Below are 19,049 nucleotides of genomic sequence, written 5' to 3'. Positions count from 1 at the left end.
TAAGAGGAAATCAGAGGAAAACAAACAGCACAGGGAACAGAGGGACACTTCAAAGAAACTGCCACTGTGATCCTTGACGAGAGTTGAGGGTTGAAAAGCTTTTCATCTATGAAACGAGAACAGGAGGTTATAAAAAGAAAATTTGAGATTTTTAAAGAGCTCTTGGAAATAAGAAATTTGATGACAGACATGGGAATTCAATACATGGGTTGGAAGATAAAATAAGGAAATATCCCAGGAAGTAGAACTTTTTTAAAAAAGGAGAAAACATAGGGAAAAAGTAAGAAAATTAGAGATTCAACGTATGAGGGCCCCATTTCAACTTAATATGTGTTCCAGAAGAGGACAGAAATCACTTTAATATTCCATAAAACAGTTCAGAACTGAAGGACATGATTTTCAGATTGAGAAGGTCCACTGAAAGCCAAGTAAATTGATGAAAAAAAAAAAGACACAGCAAGGTGTACTGAATGAGATTTCATTACAGAGGGCAAGGACATTACAAAGACAAGAAAATCAGAGAAGGGGAAATGAGTATATTCAAAGCCTCAGGAGCCAGAATGACAGACACCTCAATGGCTATACTGAACCTGGAAGAACAAAGCATCCCAAGTTCAGGAACAGACTTCCAACACAGAGCTCACATCCCTAGGAAACTATTTATCTAACTTCGAAGATCTCAAAACTTATTTCCCAGGCAGTCTTTCTCAGAACTACTAGAAGATGTTACCAGCAAGAGAGCAGAAGCAAAGAAGGAAGACATGGGTCTAAAACACAAGGGATGTCACATGAAGAGCAAATGAACCCCTGCTGTGATAAGGAATTCCAGGATGACAGCTGTGACTCTGGCAGCAACTCCAGAGTGAAGGAGACCAGAAGGCTCAGCCAGAGGGATGAACCAGGTGGAACGGGACACGCCTACTATTTAGAAACATGGGCAAAGTTGAAGCTCTTGTCTCTGGGGCACAGAAGCTAAGGTTAGTGAGGGGTGGATCAAATAACTGCTGTTTCTATGTATAAGCCTTCTAGAAATATATGGTTTTACAATTATGTCTATGAATAGCTTTGATAAGGAAGGAAAGGAAGCTGAGGCAATGAATCAGATTCCAGAACGAAATCCCAGGCAGAGATCAGGAGAACCTGCTTCTCTAAGCAGCAGAGGTATTTGGTGAAACCTCTGAGAGACAGAGAAAGAAGAGTTGATGCTAAAGGCAGCAAAGGCTGAGCACCTGGCAAAGCAGGTGCGACAAGAACTCGATGGCCCACGAAACAGGCAGGAATGGGGTCACTCTTCCCCTTCAAGGAAACAATTTCTGAGTGTGACCTGCCTGAGTTATTGAGATTAGTAGGAATACGGGATTAAAGGGAGCTGTGTGGGTCAAGCATGTGGTTGGTCAACTTACAGAATAAAGAAGGCAAGCAGAAAGGCGGTTTGGGGACACCCTGCTGCTCTTTAGGCAGGCTGTCTTCCTTCCCCCATGGGTTAGAAGAAGTTGACTCTATCTCCTCAGACAATTACGCTCAGCTGCACCAGCTCACAGAGCTCAAGGCTGAAAGGGCGTGGGCAAGCGTGAAACCCTGAGTCCACACTGGTTTCCCCATCAGTTTACCTGGTGCATCCTATTTCTGTTTCTTCTCTGTGTAGCAGTCTCTGAGGACTTTTTTTTAGAGCCTGGCACAGGCCTGGTTTCCTAAAGCCCACCTACCTGTGGATCCCAGAGGCAGTACAGGAGGGACAATGGGTTTGACCAGCAGCCCTGAAAGCAATTAACTGTAGGTGGGCCTTGTTAACACCTCAGTAAAAGAGGCTGTGGCCTTCTACAGGTTAGTGAGATTAACTGCCAGATTAGCATACGGCGGTAGAGAAAATCCCTTGTGGGGCTTTCCATGTGGCTCAATGGTAAAGAATCCGCCTGCCAATGCAGGAGACACAGGTTCGATCCCTGGGTCAGGAAGATCCCCTGGAGTAGGAAATGACAACCTGCTCCAATATTCCTGCCTGCAAAATCCATGGACAGAGGAGCCTGGTGGGCTATAGTCCATGGGGTCGAAAGGAGTCGGACACAACAGCGAATAAGCACAAAGGCAGATCCCCTTGTACCTTTTCAATTCATCTGCAAAGTCAATGTACAGTTGCAAAACAGTACAGGAATGCAAAGGCTAAAGGCTGAAAGTACTGTATTTTGTGTGTGTTTAAAGATACTTCTCCATTAGAGTTTATGCCATCCCCCTTATGATATAAAACTCAGCCTGACCTATTTTTACGAAAAGCATTTACTATTTACATTCACAGAAATCTATTCTTCCCAGAAGTGGTTCCCAGGGTGACAGCTGTAGTTCCCTCCTCTTTACCAACCCCATCTCATCAGACAAAATTTGACTGGATTTCACTCCTAGTGTTTACAAACTGCTTAGGAGAGTTGTGACAGGACAGAAAATGTCATTCTCTTTCCCAAAAGCCCTCATCTTGAAAACCTTTGATTGGTGGATGAGACAATCAAAACATTTTGTGAATTAGGGGTGGGGGAGTTGTCCAAGCAGACTGTTTAGTAGTTCAGGGCGAAGATCTGTCCCCAAAGGCGATTATAAGCACTTGCGGGATCATAAACAGTTCCTGCTGGCAGGAGCGGCAGCTATGCTGTACGGACTCATTCCCTGCTGGCCGTAGCGAGAAGCAGGGGGATGAGGGCAGCGTTAACAGATGCCTGGTTGCTGGACACCCTCTCTCCCTTCCTGGACTTCAACAGCACAGCTTTTCCGCCTTAACTGTCAGGATCTTGGCTCTGGAGACCCCCGGACTTGTCCCTCGTTCCCCCCCCGCCCCACCCCGCCGCTCACACACACACACATACACACACTCAGGGCGCCTCCTTCCGTCTAGTAATTGACAAACCAGTTCCTCGTCGGGTACTCCTCCCAAGGAGCACAAACCATCCATAAACACGCAAATCCCCCAAATCGAAAACACGACACCCAAGGGGTCTGCGAGATGAGCGCCGCGGCCGTTCGGCGGCGGCGGGTGTTTCTCGGAGGAGGCTGGGGCTAAATTTCCACACCCCCGCAGGCAGCCTCAGTCGGCACCCCAAAGCCGGATCGGATGGGGGACGCCTGAGGTTTTTGTCTGCTAAAGCAGATTCCTACCTCCAGTTCTGAAGTCACCTTCGCGGGGCGGGGGGTCTCCTCTCGACGTCTTCGGCTGAGGTTCGGTCGGGAGCAGCCGGCCCCGGGTAATCCTCGCTCCCGGGCGGGGCTCGCACACCCCGGGGCCGAGCCGGAGCCTAATCACCTGCTGGGCGCGGGCGGGGCGGGGCGGGGCCGCTCAGCGCGCGCGCCCCGCCCGGGAAGCAGGCCCCCTGCGCGCCCCCCGACGGCCCTTCCGGAGCACGGTTCCCGCCGGGAGCCCCGAGCGCCCCGCTCCGAGCGCGGCAGGTCTGCGGGAGGATCCCCCTCCGCCAGCCCGGCTTGGGAGGTTTTGAAAAAGACTGTAATGGAATCCCGGCTCGCCTCGTCACTCCCCTGGCTCACTTGTCAAAACTCCACGGCATTCCAGAACCCCTTCCCCGGTCACTCCCCCCACCCCCAACCCCTCCCAGTCGGAAAAGGAAACTGCACCGGGGAGAATTCGGGGAGTTTGGGGTTTCTGATGCAGACACCTTTTGTTTATGTCAACTTGCTCCGGAGCTTCCAGCGGTAACTGGGAGCAGGTCTGAGGAGAAAAACGCCCCACCCAGATAACCCTCGCCCGGTCAAAAGTTCTCCCTCCAGCCGCCGCGAGGAGCTCCAGCTCCCCGACATCAATTCATTTCATAACCGCTCCGTTTCATAATCGGCGGCAGCATGGGTCCTTACTGGGGATGGGGTGGGGTGAGGGGGAGCCCCACACCAGAATCAACAACCATCGCACTGGGCAATCTAGCAGGCAACTTTCCAGAAAGCTGCAGTGAGATTATTTCTGCTGGAGAAACCAAATTTACCACTGCTGAATTACAACCGCCGGTGACTGCACAACTGAAGCATTTCCTTTATACCTTCTCGGGCTCCCGCGCCCCTCCCGCCTTCTGCGGGGTTCAGTCAACGAGCCATCCCCGGGAGAGACATGAATGGGCTCGGGCGGTGCAGACATCTCTCCAGCTGCAAACTGATGAGGAAGCCCGACCCACGAGGCTGAATTGTTTACATCACACCCACTGAGGGCTTCCTGTCTTAAATTAATGGGAATACAAATAAGACAGGAAAACAGTGTTTGCTTTTCTTAGAGCAAGGGTGAGGGCCTGTGGAGGGGGATGGGGTCGCCCCACATTTCATTGCGTGAAGAGGTTGCTTTTCAAAACTTCAATTGTGTTCTATTCCTTTTTCCCCCTTGGAACACTTGTTGAAAACGAAGAGCATCGCTGTGCCAAACCTCAAACCATCAAGGAACTTCTGCTCAAAGCACGTTTTCACCTGGCTTCGGAAGTGATCCAGGCTGGAGCTCCCAGGAGGAAGGACAGATCTGGGGACCTCCTGTGGTCGCAAGGCACAAATCTCCCTACAGCCTGAAGCTGCGTGCCACACAGGCACACACACTCCACCCCACCCCATGGGGTTCATGCCAGAATCTTGCCCCCAGTCTGGCTCCCCACCCCTGTGTCTCTAAGCTATCGTTCACTTCCTGGGTGTCCCACAGTTCTTCAATGGACAAATCTGGTAGAATTCAAAGCAATTAATTAAAAAGGAGCAGGCAAAAGAAAGCTTCAGTTCTCAGTATCATTATTGCCACTGGAAAGGGTAATGAGAGCCTGGGAGGGGCCAACCCATGTCCAGGCTCCCCTGGACATCTGCCCACTCTTGGAAGCAGCCCACAGAGCACATGGTAAGTACTGATCATAATCACCCCCCCCTGAAATCACCCCCAGTTGCTTCCTTCCAGTTGGCACAACAGCAAACCCAGAGACATGCCTCCTTTGGAAATACTGGAAGGAAACAAGACCCCAGGATAAAGGATATCTCAAGGAAGGATGGGCACTGCAACCAACAGTGACAATGGACATTAAGAGAACAGTGCATGTGCCAGTAAGAACAAGCTTTCGAAAGCCAGTCCTGAAAATATTGCAATTCCTGGGTCAAAGCAAGTTAGACTGATGATTTTAGGTAAAGCCAAGTGTATCAAAAGTCTCTAACAGAAAGTGACTGCCTTACAATATATTCTAAGGGTTGCAGTGAATGTTAGCTCCTCCCCACTTCCCTTTCCCCTCTCTTCTGCCAGGAGGTGGTAGTCCTGGTGGATTCATTAGCATACTTTTATGTGGCATCTCCATATCTGATAAATTTTATGGGAATTAGGTTCAAATTGAATAATCTTCTAATAATAATTTCAGAAGGGCTCCCTTTTTTCCTTCTGATTGCTTTCTCCACTTCCAGTTTTCTTCTCTCTCTACTCCTTCCATCTGGTATGTAATTTATGATGTGCAAATCAATGCTGTTTAAAGGAAATCCATGATTTTAAGCATAATGCAAATAAATATTCCCTCTTCCCCCAGCAACTCTGTGCCTAAGCTCAGTTTAGGGTGTGTATGTGCTGAGAATTAAAATTTGACCACATCTGTACAATATCTTAATTTCAGGAAAGCTTTTGAATGCATATGACATTCTCATCAGCAAGCCAGAAAGATACGATCTGGTCTGTCTTTTCCTCACCGGGTTTCACTGCAGACTGGAAAAGAGATCAATGGCTCAGTAAACAAAAGGGTGCTTAAAACATGGCCTCCAATTTTACCCTAGCTCTGGTTTAAATAATACTTAAAATTGCTTTGAGCTCACCCAGGGTCTACAAATAATATTAATTGCAGTGGGAATTACTGATATGCTAGGAGAATCCAAATTGGCTTCAACACATGAAGGAAATGTTTCATGAAAAAGTTTCAAGTTCAGCGTGACGGCTGATTACAAAAGTAGTATCCTGAGGGGTAATGATCAAATGACAGGCATAAAAGGGGCTTAATATCTAGATTGGAGAAAAACTGACAAAGATGTGAGGATCACAGCAGATCGTGTTATTTAAAAGGAATCTGTGTGTTGTACTGATAAGAAATAAGCAATACAACAGCGGGGTGAATTTGCTTGGTGGGAGTCTGACATGAAAGGAAAGTATATCCCCATATCTCCCTCCCCCATGATAAAGAATTTGGCAGCAGACAGACCCTTAATAGGATGGTAGGTCCAGTCTGAGGCCCCTTATTTTAAGGGCAAAGTGGAGACACTGGAAAGGGTCCAGAAGAAAACCAAAATGATTAAAGAGAGAGAAAATAGAACCTATGAGGGAAGGTTAAAGGATTTGGAGTTGTTTAGTCTAGAGTGAAAAAGTGCCTAAAGGCAAACTTAACAGTCTTCCCCTCCCATTTGAAAGGTTATTATAGAGAGGACACCGACCAGCTGTTGTTCATCTCTACAGAAGACAGAAGAGGTAAGACTCAAAATGCAACATTAAAATGTGGGTCAGACGCAAAGAGGACATGTTTGATGCTAATGGTAACTGACTTGACATTGACATCACTGTGCAGTCTTCACCTCTCAGACTCCATCCTAGAGATAGGCTTCCTTCCATGTTTCGGCAGAAGCCAGGCTGGAGAACTCCTTTCCTTTCCTTCTAGGGCTGCAGTAGTTCTCATCACCCCATTAATGTGGGGGGCAGTGGTCCTAAGATCCGTGTTCCCTAAGTCAGAAACAGGGTGCTGTGAGAATACAATTCTCTCTTCAAACATATTCGCACATCTCATCAGACCTTTGTTTATTGGGTAGTTCAGTTCAGTCACTCAGTCGTGTCCGACTCTTTGCAACCCCATGGGCTGCAGCATGCCAGGCTTCCCTGTCCATCACCAACTCCCAGAGCCTACTCAAACTCATGTCCATTGAGTTGGTGATGCCATCCAACCATCTCATCCTCTGTCGTCCCCTTCTCCTCACGCTTTCAATCTTTCCCAGCATCAAGGTCTTTTCCAGTGAGTCAGTTCTTCACATCAGGTGGCCAAAGTATTGGACTTTCAGCTTCAGCATCAGTCCTTCTAATGAATATTCAGGACTGATTTCCTTTAGGATGGACTGGTTGGATCTCCTTGCTGTCCAAGGGACTCTCAAAGAGTCTTCTCCAACACCACAGTTCAGAAGCATCAATTCTTTGGCACTCAGCTTTCTTTATAGTCCAACTCTCACATCTGTACATGACTACTGGAAAAACCATAGCCTTGACTAGACAGACCTTTGTTGACAAAGTAATGTCTTCGCTTTTTATATGCTGTGTAGGTTGGTCATAACTTTTCTTCCAAGGAGCAAGTGTCTTTTAATTTCATGGTGGCTGTCACCATCTGCAGTGATTTTGGAGCCCCAAAGGAGTCTGTCACTGTTTCCATTGTTTCCCTATTTGCCATGAAGTGATGGGACCAGAAGCCATAATCTTAGTTTCCTGAATGTTGAGGGGTGGCTCGTTGGTCTAGGGGTATGATTTTCACTTTGGGTGGGAGACGTCCTGGATTGAAATCCCAGATGTGCCCAGGTTATCCTTTCTGGTTTATTGGGTGGTATCTCTAAAAATACACTCAACTTCTGACACTGGTAAGCATATTTTATAGATGCAGTCCTCTATATTGTTTCTATATATAGGACATCATTGTTTTTGTTTAGTCGCTAAGCCATGTCTGACTCTTTGCGATCCCCAAGGACTGTAGCCCACCAGGGTCCTCTGTCCATGCAATTCTCCAGGCAAGAATACTGGAGCAGTTGCCATTTCCTTCTCCAGAGGATCTTCCCAACTGAAGGGATCAAACCCGAGTCTCCTGCGTTAACAGGTGCATTCTTTACCACTGAGTCACCAGGGAAGCCCCAGGACAGCATTCCTTTTTGTTTAATGAGCACACAAATATTAGTTGATGATGATAATGATAATAATAGCTATGAATTAAACTCTTCCTACAGTTATATTGGGCATTGTGCTAGCTACTTTATGTAGGTTGCCTATTTCATTAATTTTTTCAGTATCCCTGTGAAGTAGATATAATTATTAGCCTTATTCTAACACAAAGAAACTGAGTTAAGTAACACAGTTAAGTAACACAATGAGGTTAAGTAACACAGCTGGTAAATGTTGGAGTCCCAATTCAAACCTATTTAATCTGACTCAAAAGGGTATGCTTAACCACTACACTACTGCCTCTCATTGATTAGTTTTAGCTCTTGGGAGGGAGGAAACATTGCAAAGGAAGCATCTATTCTTGTTGGTGCAAACTGATTAAAAACCAAGTCTTCCACAAGTTTACATAGCCTGGGAAACATAGTTGTTTTTTTCCCAGTATAGAGGAAGGGCTGATTTTGCCTTCTGATCAGAAGTATGCTTTGCTGTCTCCCACAAAGCTAAAAATCTAATCAAAATCTATTTTATTAATAAGAAATACCTAGCTATTCATTTATAGTCTAATTTTGCTCATAGTAGATGTCTCATGACTGTTAAATGAACGAATACAAATGCATTATGACTTTGATGCTTTAAAGCAAATTGAGCTGAATTGTGTTTTTCCAGCATGCTGCTGATCAAAGCTCTGGTGGGTCATTTCTATGGGCCTCTTATCAGATGTTCCCTAAGAGTCTTAAAATCCAACTGTTTCCTTTAATTCAGTATCCATGAGAAAGGCATATGTATGAGCTGCATTTTCCCAGCATCAACTACTTTTAGATCAAGAATAGATTTTTAGTGGGGTTTACTGAGTGCTGTTGTATATCAGCAATAGATGATTCATAAGTGAAACAGACATCAAAATGATTTTTAGAAAGGCAAACGAACCACACACAAACAAAAAATTAAAAGCCTTGATCCAAACTATGGCAAAGGACAGATATTTTCCCATTAGGACAATTTATCCTGAGTTTATAAACAGAGAGAGGCATAATTACCCAAGTGTTTGTGAGCAGATCTAAACCTTATGTAGCTATAAAAAGCTGGAGAGGGGAAGAAAGAGGAAATTCCCAGGAGAAGATCCCCAACCACATCCAGGGCCATCAGATCTCCACAAAATAAAAAGCCCAGCAGTGGTACCAAGTGGAACACAAGAAGAAACTTCAGGATTGTAACACAAGCCACAGAAATAACTTTGAATTGTCTTAAAACTAAACAGTGACAATTCCAATAAACTTTCAGCCAACACATGGGCAGAGGGGTGACTTACTGGCGTTCCAGATGTAGTTAATAGAAACATGATGCCTAGAATAAAAAAGATACTCAGTCAGTGATGACTGAATGGATGGGTGAGTGAATGAATGTCTGAACAGATCCTCAAGCTGCCTCTTTCTCCTTTTGAATGAAAGATGTTGGAAAGATGTCTTAGATGCTTCAACTCCAAAGCCCCCACAAAGATGTTGAGCCATGTGAACAGGTCCTTCAGGAATAGCTCTAGAACCAGACACTGATTTCTGACCCAAAGATAACCAATTTATGATTTTCCATGAACACTGGAAGGGGGATTGCAATACCTGTGCAGGCCTTGATTCAAAACTCCCATTATTTACCATATAGATTCTAAATTATTTGAAGTCCAACAGAATCAAATACTAAGTAGTCAGCATCTATTGAGCACTTACTGGATGTTGGGTCTTGTTTCTAAGCCCTTTACATATTAACTCGTTAAATTCGTATTATAATCTTAAGAATGTGTGCTAAGTCACTTCGTTTGTGACAGATTCTTTGCGACCCTATGAAATATAGCTCCCCAGGTTCTTCTGTCCATGGGATTTTCCAAGCAAGAATACTGGAGTGGGTGCCATGCCCTCCCCCCAGGGGCTTAAGAATATGTACTATTATTATCAACCCATCAAAAACAAAACTGAGCCAAAAGATTACCTAATTAGCTCATAGGTCACGCAACTAGTAAGCAGAGGAGCTGGAGCTCAGATTCCAGTTGGAACCAGCACCTGCTCTTAATTGCTGTTTGATGCTACCTGTCCAAATCTTAACTCTTGTCACTGCTCAACAAAAAAATTACTATCCAAATCGAAATATTTGCCCATAAATATTCAAAGAGCATTCTAATCTCTGCAGGATGCGATCCTTGACTTTCCTAATGCACCTCTCTCCTGCGTGCTCACATCACTTATTCTGCAGTGAACACAACCGTGACTTGACTCATAACACATCTCTCCAACTATTGGTTTGGCCAAAAAGTTCGTTCAAATTTTTTTGTACCATCTTATGGAAATAACCAAGCAAATCCAATAGATCTTAAGTTTCTTGGAGTCAGGACTGTGTGTTACATGGCAGTCTGGGGATACAGAAGAATAGGGAAGATCTAGAACTAAAGTCCAAATCTCATAATTATTACCCATGGGACTCTAGGTAATCATGTAACACTTCCTATTCTCATATTCAAACTATAATCCTCAAGGGCTTGCTGAAAAGGGGAGATTAAATGGGACAATGTATATGAAGGATACAATATGGGATGATGTCTGATATTGTAAGATAGTGATTTTCAACTACCAGCTATTTTGACCCCCAAGGGACCTTTGGCAATGTATGGAGATATTTTTGATAGTCACAACTGTGTGTGTGGGGGGGGGCACTATGGGCATCTAGTGGATAGAGACCAACAATACTGCTAAACATCCTAAAAGCATGGGGCAGGCCCCCACAATAAAGGATTATCCATCCAAAATATCAGTAGCAAGAGTGCCAAGGTTGAGACACTCTGCTACAAGCTATTAAAAATGTATCAAAAATAAAGGTTTCCATTCTCTTCCCTTTCCTTATTTTTCGTACTGTGCATATTGGAGGTATTCAGTAAATCTTTGTTGAGTAAACCTTTGGATAAATGGGTAAGTGAATATAGGAGTTCTAAGATACTTCACTGAAAACACTTGAGAGTGTGGTCTTTTCATGGCAGAGGTTCTGGTTGGAGAAGAAAATGGCAACCCACTCCTGTATTCTTGCCTGGAGAATCCCCATGGACAGAGGAGCCTGGCGGGCTATAGCCCATGGGGTCACAAGAGTTGGCCACAACTTAGCAACTAAACCACCACAATTAACCTGGAACCAGAACCTTCAAATATCCATGCCCAATGAAAGGAATTCTGAAATAGACTCAATATAATGCTGGGGTCTGAGCCCAATGAAAGTGATGTTAAATTTCGTCCTAGGAGAGCTGGAGAACTAAGACAAAGGCCAGCTCCTTCTCACTGGTGGCTTCCCAAGTGATTTAGCTGTTAGTCTACAAATGCTCCTTCATCTAATTCTATTCTCCACCCTAAAGATACAGTAGAACAGGCAGAAGACCATGGAAGAATTTATTCTTCCACGTGGGAAATCAATCACCCACCCCTGCAACAATCATACATTACCTAAAGCCCAGTCAAGTGAACTTTCCTCCAGAACATGGATTGAAAAACACCGTGGAAGCAAAAAGGACATGTGGTCATTACTTGAAACTTTCAACAGGTTCGGTAAGATTGGTTGCAAGAACTGGAAACCCAAGAATAAAAGCCTACATTCTGGGATACAGCATAAATCACATTAACACAAACGGGAAATCCAAAAGATTCTTCTATGTCCCATTCTGCAGACTGAGTGGCAACACCTACTTCTTAAATTCTTAAGAATTTAAGAATTCTTCATCTTTTACAGTCAGAATCCATGAATGATTTTTTGTGTGACTGTATATGAGACAATCTAAAACTTAACTTGAATTTCTAGTCATCTTTAAGCTTAAATACCTGAACTAAATTATCTGCCTGGAACTATAAGAGCAAAATAGGTTCTTTCTTGCCTTGGGTGCCTAAACATATCTAAGCTGGGATTGTCCTTTGCACTCTAACCACCTTCTGGATTCACCTTTAACCAACTCCTATTCACCTCTCCGGACACCACCTGCTGGGTTCCCACCCTGACCCTCCCCTGGAATACACTGGAGACCATCTTTGCAGCTTCAATAGCATCTCCACTGCCCATTCACTTGTCTGATTACCCTTATAGACTGTGGCCTTGTTTACCAGCTTATTCCTGGAGCCTAGCACTGTGTCTGGCACATATGGGTGCCCAACAAATTGTTGTTGAATGAATGAGTATAAAACATTCATTCCTAAAATTACTTGTTGAGTGCCTACTATGAATCAGATATCGGTTTAGGCACTGGGAAAACCACTATTACTGTCTTAGTACCGACAACAACAACAGTAAAAACTATTGTAGCTAATGTTTATTGGGCACTTACTATGTATCGGGATCATGCCAAGATTTTCTCTGTGTTCTCTTTTATTCCTCCCCTCATACCCACATGGCAGATACTATTATTATTCCCACTGTACAAATGAAAAAAGATGCCAAGCCACTCCTATGGACCTTAATGGGAAAAAAAATCTTCGACGTTTAAGTTCCTCCTGGTTTATTTACATGGGCTTAATTCACATCAACTAAGAAAAGCTAACCTGTGAATTCACTCAGGAGTTTTGCTGATGTTTGTTCCTTGTCTGGAAAGTTCCTATCCATTCTTTGTATCATCTGAGATTTATTTTAAAATATTTTGATATAGGCTATCAAGTGATGACAATAGTAATCTACACTCCAGAGGCCATGAGCTGACGTTTGAAGGGTACTTATCAGAGCACACCCAGCAGCACACATCTGAAATATCACTACCTAAATTTTCAGCAGAAGGTTCTGCAGTTTCTGAAATGGAGGTTAGAAATACTGTTTTCCATCTGTGGAATGAGATAAGTTGGTTAGAAAGGTTCGTACAAACACCTCTGTCCTTGCCTGCTGAGCTGGAAGAATGCAGGGGGTACTGCTTCATCGGTGAGACTCCATGTGTGTGGGGTCCCCCCAGTTAATGCAGGATTCTGTCACTGGGTCTGATGATAAAGTCAGGTGATTCTAAAGTCAGAGGACTACTGCAGGCCCTTCAGAGTGAGCCTGCTACAATGGGCCCATTGGAGCACCTACAAGAACAGCAGGGCAGATGCTGCCCAACGTAATACAAGCAGGCGGTGGGACTATTTCCACACTTCCTTGCTAATACCCGCTCTACCTGTGGCAGGAGGCAAGGACTTGCTCCCATGGTAACCTGCCACCTGGCCCTGAGGCCTTAACGTTCTCAGCCTTTCCTAATCATCAGAGGCTACTGATGTTTAACAAAAGAATCTGATGATGTTAAGCAGCCAATTGCCTCAGGCAACACACACTTCCCTACCTTGGTCTCTTGGAGAAAACCAGTTCATCTTCCAACACTAATCTTCCAAAGCAGGGGACACAGATTTGATCCCTGGTCTGGGAAGATCCCACATGCCAAGGAACAATAAGCCCGTGTGCCACAACTACTGAGCCCATGTGCCCTAGGGCCTGTGCTCGCATCAAGAGAAGCCACTGCAATGAGAAGCCTGCGCACTGCAGTGAAGAGTAGACCCCACTCACCGCAACTAGAGAAAGCCTGAGGGCAGCAGCAAAGACCTAGTCAGGCCAATAAATAAATCATTAAAAAAGAAACAACTACTGCGATGGCTTTCTTGATAACTCATCTCCCCTTAGGAATGCTGAGGAAGCCCCAAGTTGCCCGCACGTGGCAGAGATCCTTTTGATAGACCCCCAATCACCTAAGATAATCGGGACAAGTCTCTTCCTAAACCCTGAAAACGTCTAATTTAGCAAACAACTTTACTTTAGGATATGACTTATTGAGCAAAGGGCGACACGAGGTGCTGAGAAAACCTGAGCAGCACGGGCCATGGGCCCAGTGAGCTTAGAGATGGCCACAAGACAAATAAAGCAACAGGCGGGGACTTCCTGGTGGTCCAGTGGTTAAGAATCTGCCTTCCAGTGCAGGGCACGTGGGTTCAATCCTGGTTGAGGAAGCAAGTCTGCACACTGCATTAAAGATGCAGCGCAGCCAAAAGTGTTTAAAAAAGAAAAGCAACAGGCGTTAGTTACAGTGAAGTGTGGAGTAACTGCTACGTCCATCAGGGACACCTAATTAGACCTGGAAGGTCAGGGAAGGCTTCCAGAAGACGTGACTGGAAGCTGAGCCCTGAGGATGAGCAGGCATTAGCACAATGAAGAAAAGACTCCAGGAAGAGGAAGTGCCAAGTGCAAAAGTCCAGAGCGAAGACAGGGGCTCTTGTGCTCTGAGGACGCAAAAGCTCAACATGGCTGCAAGCAGGGTTGGCTGGAGGCAGAGTGAAAGTGAAAGTGTTAGTAGCTCAGTCCTGTGGGACTCTTTGCAACCCCATGGACTGTAGCCCATCAGGCTCCTCTGTCCATGGAATTTTCCAGGCAAGAATACTGGAGTGGGTAGCCATTCCCTTCACCAAGGGATCTTCCCAACCCAGTGACTGAACCTAGGTCTCCTGCATTGGCAGGCAGATTCATTACCACTGAACCACTGAACCTAGGTCTCCTGCATTGGCAGGCAGATTCATTACCACTGAACCACTGAACCTAGGTCTCCTGCATTGGCAGGCAGATTCATTACCACGGAACCACTGGAGAAGTCCAGGGCAGGCAGAGTGAGGAGAAACTGGGCTTTGTGAGCCAGTAGCTTGGGCTTCATTCTTAAAAGGCTTTTAGCGGAGGAATACATGAACAGATTTCCATGTCAGAATGATCACACTGGCTCCAGGGAGGCCAGCGGAATGGAGGCGTGGAGACGGGTGAGGACTCCAGGCAAGACAAGATGGCGCCTGGCCTCTGGAGTCTCTGTAGGCCCACACTTCCCCTGTATCTCAGATAAAACTCCAGCATGGCTCTGTTTACAGCTCTCTGCCGCTGCTAGACTGTCAGTCCCTTGAGTGCAGAAATTGGAATTTACTCATCTCTGGAGCCTTAGTGCACCCAGCTGATAAAGCTCTCAGTAAAGGTGAGCCTGTTGGTGGCACTTGTTGAAGGAGACAATTCCTTAATTACAAAAATGATTTCTCTGGATTCCTCATCACCAGACCCCCCCATCCCCCCCCCACCCCCTCTCTGCCATGGCCGCCTGCACACATCTCCTCAGCAACTACTGTACTTCTTTTACATTTGGTCACTCCAAGGTGTATGCTGACTCTCACTTTACTTCTTTAAGCATGGACTTTGATTTTTTCGTCTTCACAGCCTTCAGAATATCTTACGCTGCCCTCTGCTCTCACGACAGCCTAGCTCATCCCGCCACTCCATCCAGTCAAGACTTCACACAAGTTGGGCTTAAAGTGGCCCTCCCCTACCATCTTGAAAGTTTCCCAGGGGTAAGCTCACTTATGTGGAGAAGCTACTCCCTTCCATATGATTTCCTAAATCCATCTCATTATTTAAGTATAAAAATAAAACAGTCCCACCCTCTACAAGAAGCATTCATGAACTTCGGCTAACCTGGTAGAGAATTCCACCCAGCCTTAATCCCATTAATGTGTATTCCCTATCAACTGCATGTGATTTGATGTTTTCCCTTCAAGGACATACCAGCAAGTCCTTGTTTCTACCTCCCTTGCCTGTACCATCAAGCTCCTACTCTGTGTTCACCTTGCCCTGATCCCTGGACCAGCCAAAGTTCCCTGGACTTGTTCCAGGCCACAGTTCAGTTCAGTTCAGTCTCGCAGTCATGTTCGACTCTTTGCGACCCCATGAATTGCAGCACACCAGGCCTCCCTGTCCATCACCAACTCCCAGAGTTCACCCAGACTCACGTCCATCGAGTCAGTGATGCCATCCAGCCATCTCATCCTCTGTCGTCCCCTTCTTCTCCTGCCCCCAATCCCTCCCAGCATCAGAGTCTTTTCCAATGACTCAACTCTTCGCATGAGGTGGGCAAAGTACTGGAGTTTCAGCTTTAGCATCATTCCTTCCAAAGAAATCCCAGGGCTGATCTCCTTCAGAATGGACTGGTTGGATCTCCTTGCAGTCCAAGGGACTCTCAAGAGTCTTCTCCAACACCACAGTTCAAAAGCATCAATTCTTCGGCGCTCAGCTTTCTTCACAGTCCAACTCTCACATCCATAAATGACCACAGGAAAAACCATAGCCTTGACTAGCTGGACCTTTGTTGGCAAAGTAATGTCTCTGCTTTTGAATATGCTATCTAGGTTGGACATAACTTTCCTTCCAAGGAGTAAGCGTCTTTTAATTTCATGGGGTCTTCTATTTTAACTGTTTGCAAGAACTCGGGCTTGCCCAGGACAAATTTAGAAGTGGAACACCCACTGTAGCCACTGCCTACCTCCAGGCCTGGACCATACCTCACCCTGGCCCGCTGGCTTCCCAGCAGTGAGCACTGTGTTACCCAGAAGGGCTTCTTTAGACACTCTGTGTGTGTGCTCAGCCCCTCAGGTGTGTTCAACTCTTTACAACCCCATGGACTATAGCCCCCCAGGTTACTTTGGCCATGGGATCTTCCAGGCAAGAATACTAGAGTGGGTTGCCATTACCTACTCTGGGAGATATTCCCGACCCAGGCATTGAACCTGAGTCTCCTGTGTCTCCTGCGTTGGCAGGTGGGTTCTTTAACCACTGTGCCACCTGGGAAGCTCACAGACACTCTAGTGGAATCAAAATGGGTAGTATCCTAGAGATATTCCCTCTCCCTGGATATCTTCATCTACTTGGGGCTGGTGTCCTTCCTTCTACAGGATTGTGCTAATGTCATCAGACACAACACAGAAGACCCAGTAAAATTAGAATTTTAGATGAAAAATGGGTACTTCTTTAGTAATTATTCCCAAATATTGTATGGAATTTTTAATTCCATAAATAAAATTTTAATTTTGACACCTTAGTTTGTACTTGCTACTGAGTTGTTAGAAAAATCGTTATCTACTCTTAACAGGCAAATAATTATGCAGAAAACAAAACACATATACATTATTAAAACTTGGAACTCTTGAAAATTTCCTTTATGTTCTCTGTTTCTCACTCTCATGGACATCTCTTACAAGGACATGTTTGCAAACATCTTTATAGCTCACTTGAAGTCCCTTGTCTCTGCCCAACCTTCCTTGCTCAGTTTATAATTCTCTTCCCATGATCACTCTTTGCATCATTAAGTTCAGCCATTTTGACCCTTCTTCCGTTCCCAAGCAATTACCATTCAATCGAGGGCTTCACCTTGACTTGCTCTGTCTTATGATGACATGTCAAAACATCTCCTCTTTACAAGTCAGTGAACCACATTAAGGAAACACTGAATGGCTAGTAAGTAGTTCCCCGAGTCTTACAAATTGACCGCAAGGATCAGATTCCTCTTCCTAACTGCCCCATGCTCTCTAACTCGAGGAAATCCATCCAGCAAAGCAACTCCAGGACCCCAATCCTAGTTCTGGTCTGGTCTACCAATGCTCTCCATTATCCAGAGACGTTCCTAGTTGGGAAAAGCAAGGTCTCAGATAAAACCCTGAACAATTTTCTCACACATGAATAAACTGGATTCCTCCCAGAGTCCCAGGGGACATCTTAATCGTGTTGTTTACAAAGCCATGAGGTTTATTAAATGGTGCCACAAAAAGGGCACATGTAGCATTACTCCAGGAGTGGAGAGTTTAACCCATTCATAAATGTACGTCTAGGGGAAAGGACATGAAGAGGAGCTATACCTTTGCAATTAGTTTCCAGTTTGCACAGAGAGTAACTGGGATTGCGAGAGACTGTGGATAAAACTCAAGAGAGGGAACCAGAGTAGTATTCAAGATCTGATGAGAACATTGGGGTACATGCTTCTTTCTGAATTGTGGTTTTTCCCTGGGTAGATGTCCAGGGGTGGGATTGCTGGGTCATGTCATAATTCTATTTTTAATTTTTTTAAAGGACTCTCCATACTGTTCTCCATAGTGGCAGTACCAATATACATTCCCATCAACAGTGCAAGAGGATTCCCTTTTCTCCACACCCTCTCCAGCATTTATCATTTGTAGATTTTTTGGTGATACACTAGTATGTGTAAAATAGATAGATAGTGGGAAGCTGCTATATAGCACAGGGAGCTTAGCTCTGTGCTGACCTAGAGGGGTGGCAGGAAGGCTCAAGAGAGAGGGGATGTATGTATGCATACGGCTGATTCACTTTGTTGTATAGGAATTATATGCCAATTAAAAAATAAAAATAGATCTTAAAAGAATATGATGAGACCTGGATGGTCCCCAGGTGGGCTGGTTAGGAAGGAAGGATATTAGTGAGATCAAGAAAGATTTATTAATATATCAAAGGGAAAAAACATTTTGAATTACCAGAAGATCATCACCAAAGAGAGCCATGGTGGTAGAGAGGTAGATGATGTCATTGCTATTTACAATTTCCACCATATTACTAGGATTCTGATCAGTTTCCTCTATCACTTCATCCTCATGAGAAAGGTAAGATAGATAATTATTATACCCTCTTCAACTCCAAAGGAAAAGAAAGTGACGAGAAGGATTTAGGAACTTCAAGGGACACAGGTTTCCTGACTTCTGGTCCAGGGTGCCTTCCACGATGAGCAGATAGTTGTTACTGTGTTAGAACCAGCTCGGCCCTGGCCAGGAAGTTGCTTTCAGACTTATTTCAGTACTTCTGGAAGGATGTGCTGGGATTTCAGAGGCTGTGTCATAGTGAGCAGCCCAGGAAGAAAAACGGACCTGGGTTTGGATCCTGTGTCTTCTTTGCCAGCCTGGACTCTCTCATCTATGTTTGGGTATAATGATGGTCATAGATAAGACATGCTGTGAGCAATCACTGAGCTGACATGTATGGAGTGCTGGCACAGAGCTGCAGTAAGCACAGACATTATTATTAACAGTGACTCTACCTGTGGGTTCAGGAATCTAACCTGTGTTCACATCTATGCAAATCTTCACTAAGGTAGAGATGAAATTGTTGAGAACTGGTAGTTTTTCAGAGCTGTCAAAAGGCTGGTGGTGTTGCATGTTTTCTGAAGTGACAAGAGAAAGTTACAAGCTAATGATGGCTCCCATCTGTTGACTGTTCATGGTGTCAGACACTGTCATAAGCCCTTCACATGCACATCCTCATTTATTCTCCTGTCACCCTAGAAATCAGGAATTGTTCTTTACCTCAGTTTGTAGTTAGGGAAACCTTGGTTTAGTGG

General features: G+C 45.0%; 1 protein-coding gene and 1 long non-coding RNA gene across 15 annotated transcripts in view; one reads left to right on the top strand and one right to left on the bottom strand.

The window, feature by feature from the left end:
• PDZD2 (PDZ domain containing 2) overlaps nt 1-19,049 on the bottom strand; it is a 404,529-nt gene that overhangs the window by 207,882 nt on the left and 177,598 nt on the right. For 2 of the 14 annotated variants that reach the window (XM_086361290.1, XM_086361298.1), the window contains exon 1: nt 3,142-3,374. The exons of 8 other annotated variants lie outside the window; for them this stretch is intronic. Coding sequence is in view for 1 of the 6 variants with exons in the window: in XM_086361289.1 (XP_086217415.1) it covers nt 4,029-4,123 (95 nt within the window). In the remaining 5 variants the exon portion in view is untranslated. Of the gene's footprint in view, nt 1-3,141; nt 3,945-4,028; nt 4,139-19,049 lie in introns of those variants that run through there. 4 more of the 14 variants (XM_086361289.1, XM_086361297.1, XM_086361295.1 and 1 more) reach the window with 4 other exon arrangements.
• LOC147350186 (uncharacterized) lies at nt 3,564-4,730 on the top strand. Its single transcript, XR_015148631.1, has 2 exons — nt 3,564-3,704; nt 4,385-4,730. It is a non-coding gene; the product is annotated as an uncharacterized LOC147350186 (long non-coding RNA).

Source organism: Bos grunniens, chromosome 20, assembly GCF_055505025.1.
Source record: "Bos grunniens cultivar Pamir isolate PY7600 chromosome 20, Bosgru_T2T1.0, whole genome shotgun sequence".
NCBI lineage: Eukaryota > Metazoa > Chordata > Mammalia > Artiodactyla > Bovidae > Bos > Bos grunniens.
This window is presented reverse-complemented; position numbering and strand designations above follow the sequence as displayed.